The sequence below is a fragment of the Anomaloglossus baeobatrachus genome, chromosome 2, assembly GCF_048569485.1.
Source record: "Anomaloglossus baeobatrachus isolate aAnoBae1 chromosome 2, aAnoBae1.hap1, whole genome shotgun sequence".
In the NCBI taxonomy this organism is placed as follows: domain Eukaryota; kingdom Metazoa; phylum Chordata; class Amphibia; order Anura; family Aromobatidae; genus Anomaloglossus; species Anomaloglossus baeobatrachus.
In genome coordinates, this window is record NC_134354.1 from 775,610,931 (window position 1) to 775,631,024 (window position 20,094).

Genomic DNA, 20,094 nt, shown 5'->3' on the forward strand with positions numbered 1-20,094 from the left:
GCGGCCGCAAGCCTATCATCACACTCAGGCAAAGCGGCGCCGCTTAGTTTAATAAATAACGTCCCTGCGCGCCAAAACCCACCTGCTACAACTGCCCTGCTGCACCAGCTCACCCCTCCTCCCTGCATAGCGCCCGCACCTTATAGGATGGGAGGTAATCAGAGCCGCAGCTCCTCATCGGCTGAGGAGCATGCTGATAGTCTGCAGCCCCCAACATCTACTGTGTTCCCTTCTCTGTCACACTGCACTACTTCAGAAGTGTGCAGGGTGGGGGCTGCTGCTTCCTCCAACATCATACCTTCCCAAATGTCAATACATTCCATGAACCCGGGGGGGGGAATGGCTTTGCCACCTGCCGCAGCTGCAGTGATGGCCTTACCTCCTGCGGCTGCTGCGGTGATGGCTTTGCCTCCTGCGGCGCCCGTAGTGACGGCTGTGCCTCCTGCTGCCCCTGGAATGATGGCCTTGCCTTTTGCAGCTCAGGTGGGTATGGCTTTGCCTCCCGTGGCCCCGCAGGTGCTGCCGTTCCAAACGGCTGCGCCTCCGGCGATGGCATTGCCAGCCGCAGTACAACCGGCGATGGCTGTGCCCCCTGAGCTGCAGAATTTACCACGGGTTCTCCCTGTTCAGGATGCTGCGGGTGCTGGAAGCACGGCCCGCGGTAGGCGACGCCGCGGGCGCGGAAACCGCTCCACTGCCTCCGACTCCTCCTCACGTTCTCGCAGCCCATATAGACGCAGGCGGTACAGTAGGGACCGCAGTCGCCGCTCAGCTTATTCTGAGCGGCGGTCACGTTCATCGCGGAGAAGCCGTAGGTCTCGCTCATCAAGATGGCGTTCGCCATCAACCACGGCTGAGTCATCAGGCGACTCCATTACTTACAGTAGGCGCTCTCGTCGCACATCAAGCCGCCGGAGAGATGCCGAACCCTATTTGGTTCAACCACAGGCTGCCGACTTGGTAACGGCTCCACATGTATCGGTGAATCCCACAGATGCTCCAGCGGTCGGTGAGTACAACTATTCTGGGGCTTGGGGAGGTGATAATACAGCTATGTCTTTAAAAGCGCTGTTAGCTCATTTAAATACCCCGGGTAATAAAATACTGGTTAACCCCCTATTACTTGGAAATCAGCCCGAGAAGAGATTTCAGCCTCCTCCTCGGGCTGATATACATAAGGACACGTTCTTTTGTGGTATGTCCCCTTTGGGCTCTCACCTTGACCCAGAGACGGTCAACAAAATATGGGCTAATGATTACATAGACATTTGGTCGCTTGTTTCCACTGACCAATTTACGGTTGACAAAGAGAGGCGTTCCGCCGAACGTCCTTTTGACAAAAAACCCAGGGTCGCTAAAACTATCAATAACTGGCTGCAAGCCTTTTTTGTATTGGGAGGTGTTATGGGTCAGAAGCACCCCGAACGCTGTTCGGAGCTTTTTATATATGTTGATTCCATTTATAATGCATACAAAGCGCACGGCGGATCTGCGTGGTGGCGTTATGATGAGGATTTCAGGCGTCGTTTGGCCCTGCAACCTCACTTGGGTTGGGGGGTTAAAGCTACTGATTCCTGGTTGCGCCTCATGATGACTCCTAAAGCCCCCTTTCATTCCGCGGCCCCTGGCAACTCCGCCGGTCCCAGTTCAGTGGCCGTCCGTAGACCCGGCACATGTTGGCAATTCAACGAAGGGCACTGCCGATTCTTTGGTCTCTGCAGGTATAAACATGAATGTTCTGCTTGCGGAGGCTCCCACGCAGCGGCAAAATGCCCTCGCCCTTCGGCGAAATTGCCAACAAAGCCGTCAAACCCACCTGAGACTCGGGACGCCGGTGAGCGTAGCCGAGATGGGGCCGTGGCTCGACCGGTACCCCAATAAGGATGCGGCGGCGCAGCTGCGCTTCGGCTTCTCTTTTGGTTTCTTTATTCCTTTTAAACTTAACAGACACCCCCTTTTTGCCCGTAACCTAAAGTCTGCGACGGGGCTTCATGCAGTTTTACTTGATAAAATAAACTGTGAGTTAGAAAAAGGCAGATTAAAGGGCCCTTTTGAATCACCCCCTTTTTACAACTTACGGGTGTCCCCGCTGGGGGTTGTCCCGAAGAAGGAGCCTGGGAAATTTCGTTTAATTCACCACCTTTCACATCCGAAAGGTTTGTCTGTCAATGATGGTATACCCGATTCGGATGCGTCAGTCACGTATGTCTCTTTCGACAAAGCTGTTGCGTTAGTTAGGCAAGCAGGACCGGGGGCTTTGATGGCCAAGTCAGATATTGAGTCGGCTTTCCGCCTTCTCCCGGTTCACCCGGATTGCTACCATCTGTTGGGATGTTTCGTAGATGGTTTTTATTATTACGATACATGCCTTCCCATGGGTTGCTCAATCTCTTGCTCATACTTTGAGCTATTCAGTTCCTTTTTGGAATGGACCGTGAAGGTGGAATCTGGTTCCCAATCTATTATTCATTATCTTGATGACTTCCTTTTTGTTGGCCCTCAAGATTCCACCCATTGCCAGCTTCTATTGGATTCGTTTTGCAGTTTGATGTCCAGATTTGGTGTTCCTTTGTCGAAGGAAAAAACAGTAGGCCCCTCCCAGGTTCTTTCCTTCCTCGGTATTGAAATAGATTCAAATTCAATGCTATTCCGCCTCCCGGATGACAAGGTAGTAAAGCTGCGCTCTCTGATTATGGGTTTTTGTTCGGTTCGTAGTGTGACCCTTCGTCAGATGCAATCTTTGCTGGGCCTTCTTGTATTCGCCTGTCGTGTCATGCCAATGGGCCGAGTTTTTTCCCGGAGGTTATCACTTGCCACTAAAGGCATTCGCCTTCCTCATCATCGCATCAGGATTACCCCCTGCTTGAGAGCTGATTTGTTTATCTGGAATGATTTTCTATCCAGGTATAATGGTCAAACTTGTTTTCAGGATAACTTTCTTTCCAATGAAGAAATATCACTTTTTTCCGATGCATCGGGATCGTTGGGTTTTGGCGTTATTTTTGGCGAGCAATGGTGTGCTGAGCAATGGCCCCAATCTTGGCACGACAGAGGTTTTGTGTCCAACCTGACCCTCCTTGAATTGTTCCCCATAGTAACAGCTGTTGTGATCTGGGGGCCAGCCTTCAGAAATAACGAATTTTATTCTGGACTGATAATATGTCCGTTGTGCACGCGATAAACCATCTGACTTCATCCTCTTTGCCAGTCCTAAAGTTACTTAGATTTTTTGTGCTGCAGTGCCTCGAGCTCAATATGTGGTTCAGGGCTCGCCATGTGCCTGGCAGGTGCAACGCTATCGCTGACTCACTTTCCCGTTTTCAATTTCAGAAATTTCGGCAGCTGTGTCCTCGGGCACAACCAGAGGGAATGTCGTGTCCACCCAGCATATGGGACCTGCTGGAATGCAGCTGATGCCTTTGGTGACGTCTTCACTGGCCCCGAGGACTTGGCTGGCTTACGGTAAGGCATGGGATGAATGGCTAATTTTTGCAGCTAATTATCCGGTTTCTACCTCTGATTCGGCTAGACTGGACGTTACCTGCCGGTATCTGTACCATCTGTATAAAAAAGGTGCTTCCTGCGCGGTAGCGCGGAACCGATTGTCTGGGCTTGCTTTTCATTTCAAACTCCGAGGTTGGTCGGACGTTACTAAGTTTTTTATAGTTCAGCAAGCAGTTAAGGGGTGGGGTAGGGGGCAGCCCATAAGGGAGTGTAGAAGGCCGGTTTCCTTTAGCCTCCTTTCTCGTATCATCGGACATATCTCCGCTGTTTGTCCTCCTCCTTTCGAGTCTGCCCTCTTCTCCGCCTCTTTTGCTATTGCCTTTTTTGGCGCATTGCGCATTAGTGAGTTGGTTTCTCCTGCCAGAGGCACTCATGGGGGCCTTCGGCACGACGACATCGCATTGTGTAATGGGGGTTTACGGATTAGAATTCGGAAATCTAAAACCGATCAAACCGGAAATGGCTGCTGGATATCTTTGTTTGCTATTCATGGTCCGGTATGCCCTGTTACATTGACCCTTAACTATATCGCTTTGCGCCATGGTAGTTCTTCCTTCCTGGTCCATGAAGATGGTTCCCCCCTGACGAGATTCCAATTTTTAGCCGTTTTTCGAAAATGTTTGCGGTTCCTGGGTTTGCCCGCCGGCGAATTTGGTACTCACTCCTTCCGGATTGGGGCGGCGACTGAGGCCGCCCGGGCGGGATTGCCTAATGAAGTCATACAGCGCATAGGCCGGTGGCGTTCCGCGTGTTTTGCGAGATATATTAGACCAGAATTACTGCTTCTTTAATCAATTTTCTTTTGCACAGGTTTGCCTTCTTGTACATGTGTCACTGACAGTTTTCTTCTTTTAGGAGCTGCCAAACCTGTCATTTGGTTATTGGGACACTCCTATATTTTCTGGGCAGGACAGCGGGCTGAGAATCGACCTGGAGGACGTGCCCTTGGCTTTCGGGGCTTCGAAGTCAATTGGAGAGGCGTCAGGGGTCTCATATGGCCTCAAGTTATACCGGAGGTTGTGGAAATTGCGAGGTCTGCTTTAACTCCGGTGGTCCTCGTCATTCACGCCGGGGGAAATGACCTCGGTGCCCGCCGTTTGGCGGAACTTATCACCACAATGAGGTCTGACGTGGACAAGTTTCATGCCTTTTTTCCTGAACTTGTCCTTGTTTGGTCCGAGGTCATTTCCCGGCCTGTCTGGCGAGGGGCCGAAGGAGCTGCAGCTCTGGAGCGTTCGAGGCGGACACTCAACTCACGTATTTCGCGTTTTGTCCGCTTTAAGGCAGGGATCGTCGTTAGACACTGGCAATTGGAAGGGGACAATTCCTCCCTGATGTTGAACGATGGCGTTCATTTGAATAATATTGGCCTAGACATATTTTTATCAGGCCTGCAAGACGGTATTGAGCAGGCCTTGTTCATTATGGGTGGGGGTCGGAGCACAGTCTAGGGCCTCTGCTCCTCCGTGGCGGTTTCAAGGAACACAGTTCAATTACGAAGGCTAAAGTGCGCCGGAAGTCCGGCCTGGCACAAAGTTTCGTTTTGAAAGTGGTTATTTATAATGGTTAATTGTGCTGTGACCGACCTCCATCCACAACAAAAGATGAGAGATGTTTACCAATTTTATAAAGCTCTCCTAATAAAGTTTGTATTTTGGTTAACTTGTCTCAGAGTGGTTAATCGGACATGGGAGGGTTTTTGGTTGAGGGTAATCTGGTCTCAGCAGTCTTTACAGATTAATCATGGAGGGTGTCTCATAGACGCCTGACATGATTAATCTAGGACTTATTGGCAGCTATGGGCTGCCAATAACTCCTTATTACCCCGATTTGCCAACGCACCAGGGCAAATCGGGAAGAGCCGGGTACAGTCCCAGAACTGTCGCATATAATGTATGCGGCAATTCTGGGCGGCTGTTGGCTGATATTGTTAGGCTGGGGGGCTCCCCATAACGTGGAGCTCCCCATCCTGAGAATACCAGCCTTCAGCCGTATGGCTTTATCTGGCTGGTTATAAAATTGGGGGGGACCGCACGCCGTTTTTTTTAATTATTTAATTATTTATTTCACTACACAGTATAGACACGCCCACCGGCTGCTGTGATTGGGTGCAGTGTGACACCTGTCACTCAGCGTGGGGGCGTGTCTCACTGCAACCAATCATAGGCGCCGGTGGGCGGGGAAAGCAGGGAATACGAGATTGTTTAATGGGCGGCCGGCTTTTTCAAAACAGTAAAAGCCGCCGGAGCAGTGTGAACGCCGTGCAGCGCCGGGGATCGGGGATCGGTGAGTATATGAGAGAGGGGGATAGACTGACATGGACAGAGAGAGAGGGAAAGAGATAGTGACCGACTGACAGAGATTAGGGAATGACAGACATTGTGAGGCGCTTCAGAACGCAGCTTTTCAGCTGCGCTCTGAAACAGAGCTTTTTTAAGCTGCGGTGCAGAGCGCACACCTGCGCACATAGCATCAGACACCAAAATCGTATGAGGGATGTCACACGTTACAATTCACTAGGTTCATACAACAAAACGCTCAATGTATGAGGAATAAACGACGTGTATGCGATCACCGTATTTTCGGTCAATCTTGATCGCACGTAGGTGTCACACGCAAATACGTCACGAACGATGCAGGATGTGCGTCACTTACAACTTGACCCCGACGACGGATTGAAAGATTTATTGAAGCGTGTAAAGCAGGCATTAGACAGCCGGGACATCCATCGCTGTTCCAACGCACCTACCTTGGCTGTTGCCAGATGTGTCAACGGATTGTGAGATATATTGAAGCGTGTGTAGCAGGCATTAGATAGCCAAATCTAAAAACCCCTCCAACTGCCAAAAATATTAAGCTTTGATATTTATGAGTCTTTTGGGATGATTGAGAACATAGTTGTTGATCAATAATAAAAAAAATCCACTAAAATACGACTTGCCTAATAATTCTGCACACGGTGTTTGTAGTTTATTTATGAAGATTTAAGAATAATGCAATGAATATACAGGGTAAAATATATACATTATCATTAAATGTTATTGTTCATAAAACTTAATACAAGTGAACGAAATTATTAAACAGATCATCAAAACATATAAACTATTACGTGAATATCTAACTGTATTTAAATAAATCATCGGACGAAAGAAGTACATTGACACTATAATATATTAGTTAATATCAACCTAAAATATTTTTGTACACCACATTTCTTGTTAATACCTTTTGACTTTCTAGAAGCAACTTTCCATGAGTGAACTACGCAGGGCCGGTGTCAGCACCCACCGCCGCCCGCACACATCGTGCCATCACGCAGCAATCATTATTGTCCCCTGCATTTGCTAAATTTCCCCTCTCCCCTACATTTGGCACAAGCTTCGAGGTGCCCCAAAACTTACCAACTTTTCCAAGTAATCTACACCAAAATTGTTTTTATGAATCTGGGGCCAAAGTTTTGAGTGCTAATGTTAATATTCTACATTCTACATTGTTACATAGGTTAAAAAAAAGACCTAGGTCCATTAAGTTCAACCTTTCTCAACCAATTTTACATATCTACTCACTAAATCATCTATAACCCAGAAGAAATCATCCAGCCCCATTTTGAAAGCTGTTATAGTATCTGCCTTTACTACCTCTTGTGGTAGGGCATTCCACAGTCTGACTGCTCTAACTGTAAAGAACCCTTTCCTATTTAGCTGCCGGAATCGCTTTTCTTCCACTCGCAGTGAGTGCCCCCTGGTCCTTAGTATTGTCTTTGGAAGGAATAAGTCATGTGCTAGTCCTTTATATTGACCACACATGTATTTATACATATGAGATCTACTCCGATACGTCTTTTTCCACCTCTCATCATACGGGCGGCATCTATTCCTTGTGATAATCTAGTTGGCCACCTTTGAACTGATTTTAACTTCTGAATATCCATTATAAAATGTGGATCCGAAAACTGAATCCCATATTCTAGATGTGGCCTTACAAGTGATTTATAGAGGGGTAACAATACGTTGGGATCACGGGATCTCATCTCTCTTTTTATACACCCTAAAATCTTGTTTGCTTTTGCAGCTGTTGCTGTTATCTCTTCATTTCCAAAGTCTCTAAAAATCATAACCTTCAGTGAAAATTTGGTCTGGTGCTTAGCTTTCCCGCCAGGGTTCTTCTTCTTTACAGAGATTGTCCACTACTAGGACGACCCCACATGTTTTCCCGAGGTAAAATAAAAAAGCCTATACTCACTTCTCGTGCCGACACTGCTCCAACGGTGTGAGGAGACTTAATAGCTGTCTGCAAATATCTTAAAGGCTGTCACACTGTAGAGGGATCAGTTTTATTCTCATTTTCACAAGGAAAGACTAGAAGCAATGGGATGAAACTGATGGGGAGGAGACACAGATTAGATATTAGAAAACACTTAATAACAGAGAGAAATTGTAGAATGGGGCTTTGTAAACCGCGCCAAAGATCACTGATGAAATCTTGGATTAATGTAAACTTTTTATTCTTGCACAGGTCTACGCGTTTCAGGAGACTCTGCTCCATTCCTCAGGACCAAACAGGCATAAGTTACATCAGATCTCATGTAACTTATGCCTGTTTGGTCCTGAGGAAGGGAGCAGAGTCTCCTGAAACGCGTAGACCTGTGCAAGAATAAAAAGTTTACATTAATCCAAGATTTCATCAGTGATCTTTGGCGCGGTTTACAAAGCCCCATTCTACAATTTCTCTCTGTTATCAGCCACCTGGGGTACTGCTGCCCTTGATCCGGATTTATGCTGTTACAGGAGTTGTGCCTTTCACAACCATCTTTGGTGAGTAGGATCATCTCCTTTATCACCCCCTGTCTGTCAGGGTAAGACCCTATTGCGCTTTTTTGTCTGCAGGTTCTTTTTATCTAAGAAAAAACTTTATGACAGTGAGGGTGATCAATGAGTGGAACAGGCGGCCACGAGAGGTGGTGAGGTCTCCTTCAATGGAAGTCTTTAAAAAGAGGTTGGATGGACATCTGTCTGGGATGATTTAGTGAATCCTGCTTTGAGCAGGGGGTTGGACTAGATGACCCAGGAGGTCCGTTCCAACTCAAATATTCTATGATTCTATGTGTCTGTACTTGCGTTCCCGGAGCTCAAGTGATGTTGTGCCATCACGCAAGCCATGCAACCAATCACTGCCGGCTTCCCTCTTCCCGCCTTTGGACGTGGGAGCAACCAACAGGAAGTGAGCGGCAGTCAACAGCGCTCACTTCCCATTGATTAACTCTGAAGGCGGGGCAAGGGAACACAGCTCGCGTGACGGCACAATGTCACATGAGTCCCGGGAACGCAAGTACAGACACTGCTGGAATGGTGCCAGCATAGGAGGTGAGTATAGGCTTTTTTTTCTTTTTCCGGGTGAAACATGCAAAATCAGAAGGGTTCATCCTAGTACTGGACAACCCCTTTAACTTTCTCAACTAAAAAGTTTTCCCACTTTGATATAACCATAACTTCTTCAGAACTAATCTGTTCTCACATGTGAGGAGACATGAAACAACATCTGAAGTGGTGGAACGGAGCTCGGGAAAGTTTTCTAATAGACCTCATTTCAAATATCTGATTGTAAAACATGCCTCTTACGCTCCGAAATTAACTTTATGACCTCCGCAGAGGAAAGTCAGCTCAATCTAAAATACTTCAGAAAGAGCGAGTCAGAAATTATTCAGATTATTAGAATTGCGCAGAAATATTTAACATGTGGCCAATTTGCATAGAACGACTATATGATCCTACTGGACATTTTGGCTGCGATTCATCAAGCTTTGCACTGGAAACGGCTTGGAATGTTGAAACATTTTTGCGCAAATCCAAATTGTGCCGTATAAAGAGATAATTCTGAGGTGCAGGTTCCATAGTAACTAACCTCAAGTTCTCATAGACTATTAGAAATCAAATCTATCTAAAAGTACCTACAGAAGACTGACAGTAGTAATTAAGGGGTTGTCCACTACTTTGACATCGATGGCCTATTGTCACGATTCCTCTGTGCAGAGCATCTTGCACACAGGTGATGCTCTGCTACACTACAAAGCCGACAGTGACATTATTGCTCTGTGCAGAGCATTGTGCACACAGATGATGTTCTGCTGCGCTTTCCTGAACTACAGAGTCAGCAGTGACATGTTTCCTTTGTGCAGAGCATTTTGCATATTTGGAGATGCTCTGCTGTGTTTCTCTGAGTACTTGCTGACAGGTTGTTTGACAGCACAGGATCCATGCAGGTTCTGGGAGGTGCTGACTACTCAGGTGTTCCACCTTCCTGGTAATTGCTCTGCTTCATTACTGAGCATGCTCTCACAGAACTTTGCCAGTCGTACTTCCTGGTTCTGCAGTTGTGCTCTTGGCTTGTGTTTGTGCTTGTGTTCTGATCTAAGTGTCTTGACCGCGGACCATAGATTGACTCCTCTCTGCCCATTCCCTGTTTTTGGCTTTGGACCGCTCCCTGACCACGTCTCTGTTTGCTCCCTGAATCTATTACGTACTCTCCTGGAATCCTGATCCTCGGCCTGTGATTTGACTACGCTTCTGTTTACTCCCTGCGTCCTGACGTGTCCTCCTGTTACCTGACCCCGGCTTGTCTGACTACTCTCCCGTCTATACTACTCGCAAGTAGTGACTAGCATGACACCGATCCTTTGGATAGGTCATCAATGTGTTGGGGGGGTCCTACACCCGACACCCCCACCGATCAGTTGTTTTTGGACCCGCCAGCGGCAGCATGTGGCCAGAAATGCTCAGTTCCAGCGCTGCTCCGTCTTCTGATAGCGGCCGTGGCCAAGTACTTCACAATCCGCCTCCTATTGATTAGAATCGGAGGCAGATGTGGAAATCTTGGCCATAGCCACTATTAGAAGATGGAGCAGCGCCGGAACTGAGCATTTTCAGCTGCCTGCTGCCGCCGCCGGTGCCATAAACAGCTGATTAGCGGAGGTGTGCGGTGTCGGAACACGGCTGATGAGACATTGATGACCTATCCTAAGGATAGACCATCAATATCAAACTATGGGACAACCTCTTAAATAATCTGATTACTAATGCATGTGGAAGGATGTGATGCTCAGCATTGCAGGAGTGGTGTTTGTGAAGGACCTGTGGTGGTGTCATGACCGTGTGACCGTAATTGGAAGAGCTTAGCACTGCAGTGGTGCTGGTTGTGAAGGACCTGTGGTGATGGCAATCAATTACAATGCGGGGGTGCGACTAAGTTAAAAAAAACTTCAGTGACAGTGACTGAACCAAGCAAAAGCGCCACCCCTATGACTGAAACAAAAAGTATGTACTGCATTCACCTATGCATATAAAGTATTTTTTTTTTAAGATTAATATGTGGAATGTTTTGTTTTTTTTAGGAAACCATGTAAGTGATGCCCATTTAAAAACACATTGGGAACAGTTTATATCACAAAACGACATGGCAGGATCCCTTTATTTTGAATGTTGTAGTCCCTCCAATTGTCGCTGCTTCATCGATTGTGGAAGAGTTTTTCTTTTTCTTCTGTGCCCTTCCACTTTAAAGTTGTGCCCCCTGATAATAACTCTGAAAATTTCTCTTGTACCCAACTGGGCGTCAACCACAAAGCTTCTCTGTGGGTGTGGCCATTTTGATTGGTCAGCAACCTAGGAGAAAAAGTAAATGCCCAAAGAGAAGTTCTGTGGTATACGCCCAGTTAATTGAACTATTTGCGTCTGTATAACCGGGGCGTATAACTTTGGAACGGAGGGTCACATAGGAAAAAGACAAATTATTTCAGAATCAGAGCAGGAGCAGAAATTGTATGGTGTACTCAGTATAAATAAAAAAAATCAAATGAAAGGTCCCCTTTAAGCAATTTTTTTAATCTTATAATGCTCTAAAAGGCTCGAGTCACACCGATGTATAAATTGGACAAGTGCTATCTGATATCTATGTTTTTTATAGGATAGCACTCGGACCAGAGTTATACTATGGGCACTGCTGATCAATGTTTTCATTCTCATACCTAAAAAAAAACCCCGATCTGACACATAAATTGTGCGAGATTTGCCCATTGGAGTCTATAGCGGGCTTTACATGCTACGATATCGTTAATGTATTATCGTCGGGGTCACGTTGTTTGTGACGCACATCCGGCGTCATTAACGATATCGCAGTGTGTAAAACTTAAGAGCGATCTGAAACGATCACAAAAGAGGGCAAAATCGTTTGTCGTGGAGAGGTCGTCCTGAAACAAAAAATCGTTTACTGCTTTTTAGCGATGTTGTTTGTCGTTCCTGCGGCAGCACACATCGCTATGTGTGACACCGCAGGAGCGACAAACATTTCCTTACCTGCCTCCACCGGTAATGCAGAAGGAAGGAGGAGGGCGGGATGTTACGTCCCGCTCATCTCCCCCCCTCCGCTTCTATTGGACGGCTGCCGTGTGACGTCGCTGTGACGCCGCACGAACCGCCCCCTTAGAAAGGAGGCGGTTCGCCGGCCAGAGCGACGTCGCAGAGCAGGTTTGTGCGTGTGACGCTGCCGTAGCGATAATGTTCGCGATGGCAGCAATCACCACACATCGGCCGTACGACGAGGGCGGGTGTTATCGCGCTTGACATCGCTAGCAATTGCTAGCGATGTCGCAGGGTATAAACCCCGCTTATGTGTTTGTGGAAATTATCAGCATGCACTCAGATGAGGTCGGAATGCAGTTTGATTTCCACAGAGTCACAGAATGGAAAGATTTGGTTCTCAGTCTTCTCCTAAGGCCTCAGTTCCACATGCGCATAGCTTCTGATGGAAGCGATATGCTAGTGACTCTCTGCTGAGAGCGTCAGCCGAGGGTCATGCGACTGTGATACGATCTTGCGATGGGGTCACAGCTGCGGAGAAGAGGGGGAGCACTTTCTCCCTCTACTTTGCTGCCTGTCTCTGCGTATATTGCACTGCACTCAGATGACATTGAGTGCAGTGCAATGTTTCACACTCTCCCATAGACTTGTATGGGGGGTGTGAGCTGAGACTCACTGCCAAACGCAGCATAGAGCGATTCATTTGCCAGGCCGATATAGCATGAGAAATCTATTATAGTGTGAGTGTAGGCCTGGGCTATAGGCCATTTGTCCAGATGTAATAAGATTATCTGTGTGTGTAAATAATCAAAGTATAGATGTTGTTGCATAATTATCGGTGTGTCTATATGACAATCGCATAGAAGCTTCATAATATGATTCTAAGATATGTATTCCGCAGTGTGTTAACAAAGATAATGAAGCCAAAAAGGAACAATGAACAAAGACGTATTCATAACATACTGAGATATTTCGTAATCAGTTGGTTCACACCATGTGGTATGTGAGATATGAGATGTGGGATGTTGACTCCTTGTTCGTGCTCAGAAACGTGTTAACAAAGAAGAATTCAGTAGCTGGTTCAAACTGGTATTGGGAAGCCAAAAACAGGCTGATGACGTACTATATAGCCTTTGCTGTTTATCTCTGACCAATCAGGGATAATGTTGAACTGAATAACTGTGTGTATTTTATAATATACGGTTCAGAAGACCATTGAGCTTCTCTTGGGTAGAGACATGTCTCTGTGTGGTCATTTTTCCTCATACATACACCTCCTCAGATTTGATTTGGACTCCGACTCTGTGACCCTGAAGACCCTTTAGCGGTCTCCCCCGACAATAGATGGACACTGCCCCATAGTTTTGCACTAGAGTGAGAGCAATCCGATGTTTTATCAGATAGCACTGGTCTGTGAAAAACGTAAGTGGAACCAAACCCTAACAGTATATTCCGATTCTATAATCCGAGAGCACCGGATCACAGTAATCGGACACTCAGATCAAATCTGGTCAGAGTTTCATCTGCATTTCTTTTGCATAATCGACCCGAACCTCTCGGATGAGCAAATCTACGGTCGTCTGACCTCAGCCTTAATCAGGATGATCTTCTAATATGAATATTTCCAATGCACTTACCTCTGGGAAATGTGGTTGAAATTCTGGGTCCTTGGCGCATATTCGAAACGAGCCATTGTTAATTAAAAGTTCTCCTTGGGTATTTGGATTTGGGATGAGTTTTTCTGTATTCGGCAAATGTGCCTCTCCATTAAGCTCAGCAAGTGGAGCGTAATGCTTCATGGTCCTGTTTAGCTGGAGGCAGCCGGGAGGATGCTCTTCTAAATTAGTCTGATATTTCAGCACACCTCTAGAAGAGAAATAAAGATGGATGAGGGTTGGAATCCGCACACTCAAGTGCTAATTAACTTGAATTCAAGAGGGCTTGAAATAGTTATACGGGTGATTACAGAACGAGTGTTTGGGGTTTTAAATGTCTCAGAAAAGTTTTTTACGTATTCGGAAAAATGCTGATCAGATTCTGATTTAAAAAAAAGTCTTCCCGTAACATTGCAAGTTTTTTTATATACTTTTCATGAAACAAAGATTATTCATAGTTGAATCTACAAAAAGTTGACAAACTATACAAAGTCTTTTTATTACATTTTGCATCTGTCTGTGTTGAAAAAGTTTAAAAAATTCTTCTAGTTGCCCATAAAAACTGATTTATATAGTTTCCCCCTGTTGACCTAACATTCACTAAGGTTCCTTTCACACTGCGTTCCGCTCTCCATTCAGTGGTCTTGTCGGGGCTTCCGTCCAAACCCCCTGCAAAACGGGTTTCGGATGTATGCGCCGACAGGGCCATTGACTATAATGGCGCAGACGGAGTCACCGTGTATACACCTATTGGAGGTGGACACCCAGTTGTAGTCTACTATATCCCTAAATGAAAATGGCCAAATTGTGCCCAAAGTATGAATATTTTGTGTGGCCTCCATTATTTTCCAGCACGGTCTTACCTCTCTTGCGCCTGGAGGTCACAACAGTTTCACAGGAGCCGCTCAATCCTCTTCTTCGTCCATGACGACAACACGGAGCTGGTGGATGTTAGAGATCATGTTCTTCTCCACCTTCCATTTGAGGAGCCCCACAGATCCTCCATATGGTTTATGTATGGAGACGCTTGGCCAGTACAGCAGCTTTACCCTCAGTTTCTTTAGCAAGGCATTGGTGGTCTTGGAGGTGTTTGGGGTCGTTATGTTGGAATATGAAGGGAGGGGATCATGCTCTGATTCAGTATGTCAAAGTACATGTTGGCATTCATGGTTCCCTCAATGAACTGTTGCTCTCCACAGCCGGCAGCACTCATGCAGCACCAAACCATGACCCTCCACCACTATGCTTAATTGTACGTATGTAGGACACACATGTCTTTGTCCTCCTCACCTTGCTACTGCCACACACGCTCAACACCATCTGAACCAAATAAGATTATCTTGGTCTCATCAGACCGCAGGATAGCTCCAGTAATCCATGTTGTTAGTCTGCTTATCTTCAGCAAACTGTTTTCAGGTTTTCTTGTGCATCATCTTTAGAGCAGGCTTCCTTCTGGGACGACAGCCATGCAGAGCAATGTGATGTAGTGTGCGGTGTATGGTCTGAGCACTGACAGGCAGACCCCCCAACCCTGTAACCTCTGCAGTGTGCGGTGTATGGTCTGAACACTGACAGGAGGACCCCCTTCCCTGTAAACTCTGCAGTGTGCTGAGTATGGTCTGAGCACTGACAGGCGGAACCCCCCCACCCATGTAGTCTCTGCAGCAATGCTGGCAGCACTCATACGTCTATTGTGAAAAGATGACCTCTGGATAGGATGCTAAGCACGTGATCTCAGCTTCTGTGGTCGACCATAACGAGGCCTGTTCTGAATGGATCCTGTCTTGTTAAACCGCTATATGGTCTTGGCCACCGTGCTGCAGCTCCAGTTCAAGCTGCTGACAATTTTCTTATAGCCTCTGTCATCTTTATGTAGAGCAACAATTTTTTTTTTTTCAGATCCTCAGAGAATTCTTTGCGATGCGGAGCCATGTTGAACTTCCAGTGATCAGTATGAGAGAGTGTGTGAGAGATAACACCAGATGTAACACCCCTGCTCCCCATTCACACCTGAGACCTTGTAACACTAATGAGTCACATGACGCTGGGGAGGCAAAATGGCTAATTGGGCACAATTTGGACATTCTCACTTAGGGGTGTACTCACTTTTCATGTCACATTCAGAAATTAATGGCTGTGTGTTGACTTATTTAGATTGACCAACAGATATATAGCATTTAAAGGGATTGGGGGGCTAAATCCATAAGTCTGCGGTCACTCTATGTGACTGTAGACTTATGAATCCTCACATCGCACGTACTGGGCGCAGCAAGGTTTCGCCGGTTACAGAGTCAGGAACAGCAGCCGCGTGGCCGAGAGTATGCAATATGTTTACTGACTAGATCGGTGCGGCCTTGCTCAATGCGAGTGCATTTGTGACGCCCTGGCCGGGCCAGGTAGTCACAAATAGGGCCCCTTATTACACCAGTCCCTCACAAGGTAAGACACAGCCAACCATGTACACCCTAGTCACCTCCCTCAGGGCTGATGGGCACACCAGAGGGTGGAACCAGGCGGTTGGAAGACGCCCACCTAGGAGTCCTGATAGCCTGACGCAGGAGAAAGTACAAGAGTTCAGTTTGAGAGTTCAAGGAGAGTGGAGGTCAGGCCTGTGAGTGGCAGGCCTGAGGAAAACTGACAGGTGCCAGGGTCGGAGCCCTGGTGCCTTAGGCTAGGAGGCAGACAGTAATCTCGTCTGCAGGAGCCGGGAAGATGGTTAGGTGGAACCGTGTTGGACCGGGGCAGGGTGGTGTCCCATCGGTACCGACCTGGGGAACCGGCCTGGAAACCGGAGCACAAAGGGGGGTACTCAGACCCTGAAGCTAGGTCCAGAAACGACTGGGGGCTAGTTAATTAACTGATTGAGGGCAGGACTCTAGATCCTGTCCCACCCAAAGTCCCGACAACAGCCCACGGAGGAGTTAACAACTTGCTGCACAACATCTCCCCTGGGTGCCCCGTCACAGCAGCGGTGGTGTCCAACCTCACCACATCCCGTGGGTGGCGTCACGAACTCTAATACGGCCCAGACGTACATATACGTCCAACCACGCCCCCCCCCACCTTATTCATTCGGAGTGTGTCTGGACCCGAGCAGCGGTGGCTGCTGGCCATGAGGGCGGCACACATTTAGTCTGGACATCCCCTTTAAGTCATTATTGGCTTTTATTTCGCGAGGATGCACAAGAAAGCTTTGTGATACCTCCAGAATAACATCTCTAAGCTCAGCTCCCGGTGAATGTTTGTGATCAGGATTTCTAGGAAACACCGGTACTGTAACCTCGTTACTCATGACATAGGTACGTGACAAATCCACCGAGCGTCTAGACCACCAGCACTTAAAAGATTGAGTGTGAAACGGCCGTTTGTTAATTTATCTCCACATTTAATAAATGATTTTGTGTCTGGGTACATCTTTAAGTCATTAATTATTAATGATTATCCCTTAAAGCTACGGTGCACACAAGATTGTAAATTCATTCACACTCGATGAACAGACGTCCCCTCTGGAAAACTCCGTCGGATGCCTTAATCCTCTGCCGTAAACATCTCATATGAATGATTGATCTTCCAGAAATCTAATCTATATATTGTACGTACATCGTTATAGTCAGGGCCGGCGCTTTTATTCCTTTTGGCATCTATTTATTATGATAAAGAATAAATTAGGAATGATCGGGTCTGAACATCAGTTTTAACACAATTTTAAAACATTAGTTTTAACACAATCTCATAGTGGTGATAACTGTAACTGTTTAATTTCATTAGGGATTTGTTGTCTGTGTTTGTCTGGGGTACTGTGAAAAAGCAAAAAAAAAAAAAAAAGTGTGTCTAGTGATTTAGTCAGTAGTATTAGCCACACCTGTTTCTAGTAGCTTCTAGTAGTCCTTGTAGAACTATATAAACCAGCCAGAGCTAGCGAGGTGCTGAGAGTGCGAGGTACTGAAGTAAAGGGAGGCGACTGAAGATAAGTGTGGCATAGTTTTAACACAATCTCATAGTGGTGATAACTGTAGCTGTTTAAGAAGAGAAGAGTCGCCGTAAGCTGATTGATTGCTGGGACTTGCCGGGTCTCGCTGTTTGAGGACATCGCAAAACCGCGCGCCTGACGGCTCGCGACTTTCGCCTGTGTCAGGGCCGGGCGGTCGGGCAGACCCAGGAGGTGGATCCACTGGGCCGAACTCTAAGATGGTGGTAGGGAGTCCGGTAGCTGAAGCACTGATGGGCAGCAGAACAGTCCGTGCAAGTGAAGGTAGCGGAGGAGTCCCTGGGACCACGGAGTCACAGATGGCAGTCCGGGTGACGTAGCTCAGGTTCGGAAGCCAAGATGATGTCAGGCGGGGTCCGGAACCTTTGGAGCGAGATGACGGGTCACCGCAGGGATCCGAGATGGTACGGACTGTCAGATGGCAGACGGACAGCGTGCGGGGCTCGGGATTCAGCAGGGCTGGATGGCGAGGCGGGATCAGCTCTAGAAGAGAGATACGTAAGTATGGCAGGAAAACACAAGGAGACCTGACTCCTAGCTCAGAAAACACGAAGATCAGGCCCCGCCCTCTTGGACAATACACCCCTATATACCCTGTACCTGTTCAGCCTCATTTCCTGTTAATGGACGCTGGCCCTTTAAGAAGGGTCAGTGACCGCGCGCGCGCCCTAATGCGCATGCGCGCAGCCCGGGTGCCAGAAGCCAGGGAAGGAGGCTGAGAAGAGGACGCAGGGGAGCCGGCCAGGGCCTGGGAGGCCGTCGGGCGCCGCGATCGGAGACCAGGGGGCCTGGGAAGGACGGGCACCGGAGCCAAGGACCCGGGGAGCGTGGCAGGTGAGCCGGGGAGCGGGGCTGAGGACCCGGGGAGCGGAGCGGAGGACCCGGGGAGGGGAGCCAAGGACCCGGGGAGCGTGACAGTACCCCCCCCCCCACGCCCCCCTCCCCGCAACCGGGACATGAAGGCACGGATCAGAGGAGTGCCCACGTTCTCCCTGGGCTCCCAGGACCTATCCTCAGGACCATACCCCTCCCAGTCCACCAGGAAGAACTGTCGACCTCGTACGGTCTTCATGGCCACGATATCCCTTACCGCATAGATGTCGTCATCGGCAATAGGTGGAGGAGCCGGACTGGCAGCAGCGGAGAAGGGACCAAGGACAACCGGCTTGAGCAGGGAGACGTGGAATGAGTTGGGTATCCTCATCGTGGCCGGGAGCTGTAGCTTGTAGGAGACCTCATTGATCTTGGCGAGGACCTTAAACGGCCCGATGTAGCGAGGACCCAGCTTGTAGGAAGGTATCTTCAATCGGATGTACTGGGAAGCAAGCCAGACCAGGTCACCAGGAGAGAAACACGGAGGGTCCAGACGCCTCTTGTCAGCGTGTTTCTTCATCCGCTGGGAAGCGCGTCCAAGGGACGCCTTGACAGAGTCCCAAATGGTAGCGAAGTCACGGGCTACAGTATCAGCCGCAGGGACATCCGAAGATGGGGATACAGGCAATGGAACGGAGGGCTGAAGTCCGTAAACGACATGGAAGGGAGATTTGGAGGACGACTCACTGATGTGGTGGTTATGTGAGAATTCAGCCCAAGGCAGAAGCGTGGACCAGTCGTCGTGATGGGTGTTGACATAGTGACGTAAGAAGGATGTCAAAATTTGATTGACCCTCTCCACTTGGCCATTAGACTGAGGATGGTATGCGGAAGAAAAGTCCAGAGTTACTCCTAGGTGTTTGCAGAGCGCCCTCCAGAAGCGGGAGGTGAACTGAGTTCCTCTGTCGGACACGATGTGGGATGGAAAGCCATGCAAGCGGAAGATGTGATGGATATAGGCTTCCGCGAGTTCCTGAGCAGAGGGGAGTCCAGCCATGGGGATGAAGTGGGCCATTTTGGAGAACCGGTCCACCACGACCCATATGACTGTGTGTCCAGAGGATAATGGCAAGTCCGTAATAAAGTCCATCGCAATGTGTTGCCAGGGAACTGAGGGTATAGGCAGAGGCAGAAGACGGCCATAGGGCAGGTGTTTGGGCGTCTTGTTTCTGGCACAAGAGGAGCAGGCAGAGACAAAAGCAGCGACGTCCTTGCGAAGGGATGGCCACCAGTAATGGCGTACAATCGCACCCCATGTTCTCTTCTGGCCTGCATGACCGGCTGTTTTTGAGGCATGACCCCAGTGTAACACTTTTTGCCTGTCAGTCTCAGAGACATAGGTCTTTCCGGGCGGTATCTGGGCCAGGGTGACAGGGGCCACCGAAATGATCTTGCTAGGAGAGATGATGGGTTGGGTAGTCTCTTCCTCCTGTTCCATGGGCATGAAAGACCTAGACAAGGCATCAGCGCGTACATTCTTGTCCGCGGGTCGGAAATGGAGCTGGAAGTCAAACCTGGCAAAGAATAGGGACCACCTGGCTTGCCGTGGGTTCAGTCACTGAGCGGACCGCAGGTATTCCAGGTTCTTGTGGTCCGTGTAGATAATCACGGGGTACACTGCTCCTTCCAGGAGGTAGCGCCACTCCTCCAGAGCCAGTTTGACCGCCAATAGTTCTCGGTCACCGATGGTGTAATTGCGTTCAGGTGCTGAGAAGCTCTTGGAGAA

General features: G+C 48.2%; 1 protein-coding gene across 1 annotated transcript in view; it reads right to left on the reverse strand.

Moving 5' to 3' along the window:
* NOX4 (NADPH oxidase 4) overlaps nt 1–20,094 on the reverse strand; it is a 369,265-nt gene that overhangs the window by 171,053 nt on the left and 178,118 nt on the right. The window contains exon 9 of the mRNA XM_075334714.1: nt 13,490–13,718. Within this exon, the coding sequence (XP_075190829.1) occupies nt 13,490–13,718 (229 nt within the window). The remainder of the gene's footprint in view (nt 1–13,489; nt 13,719–20,094) is intronic.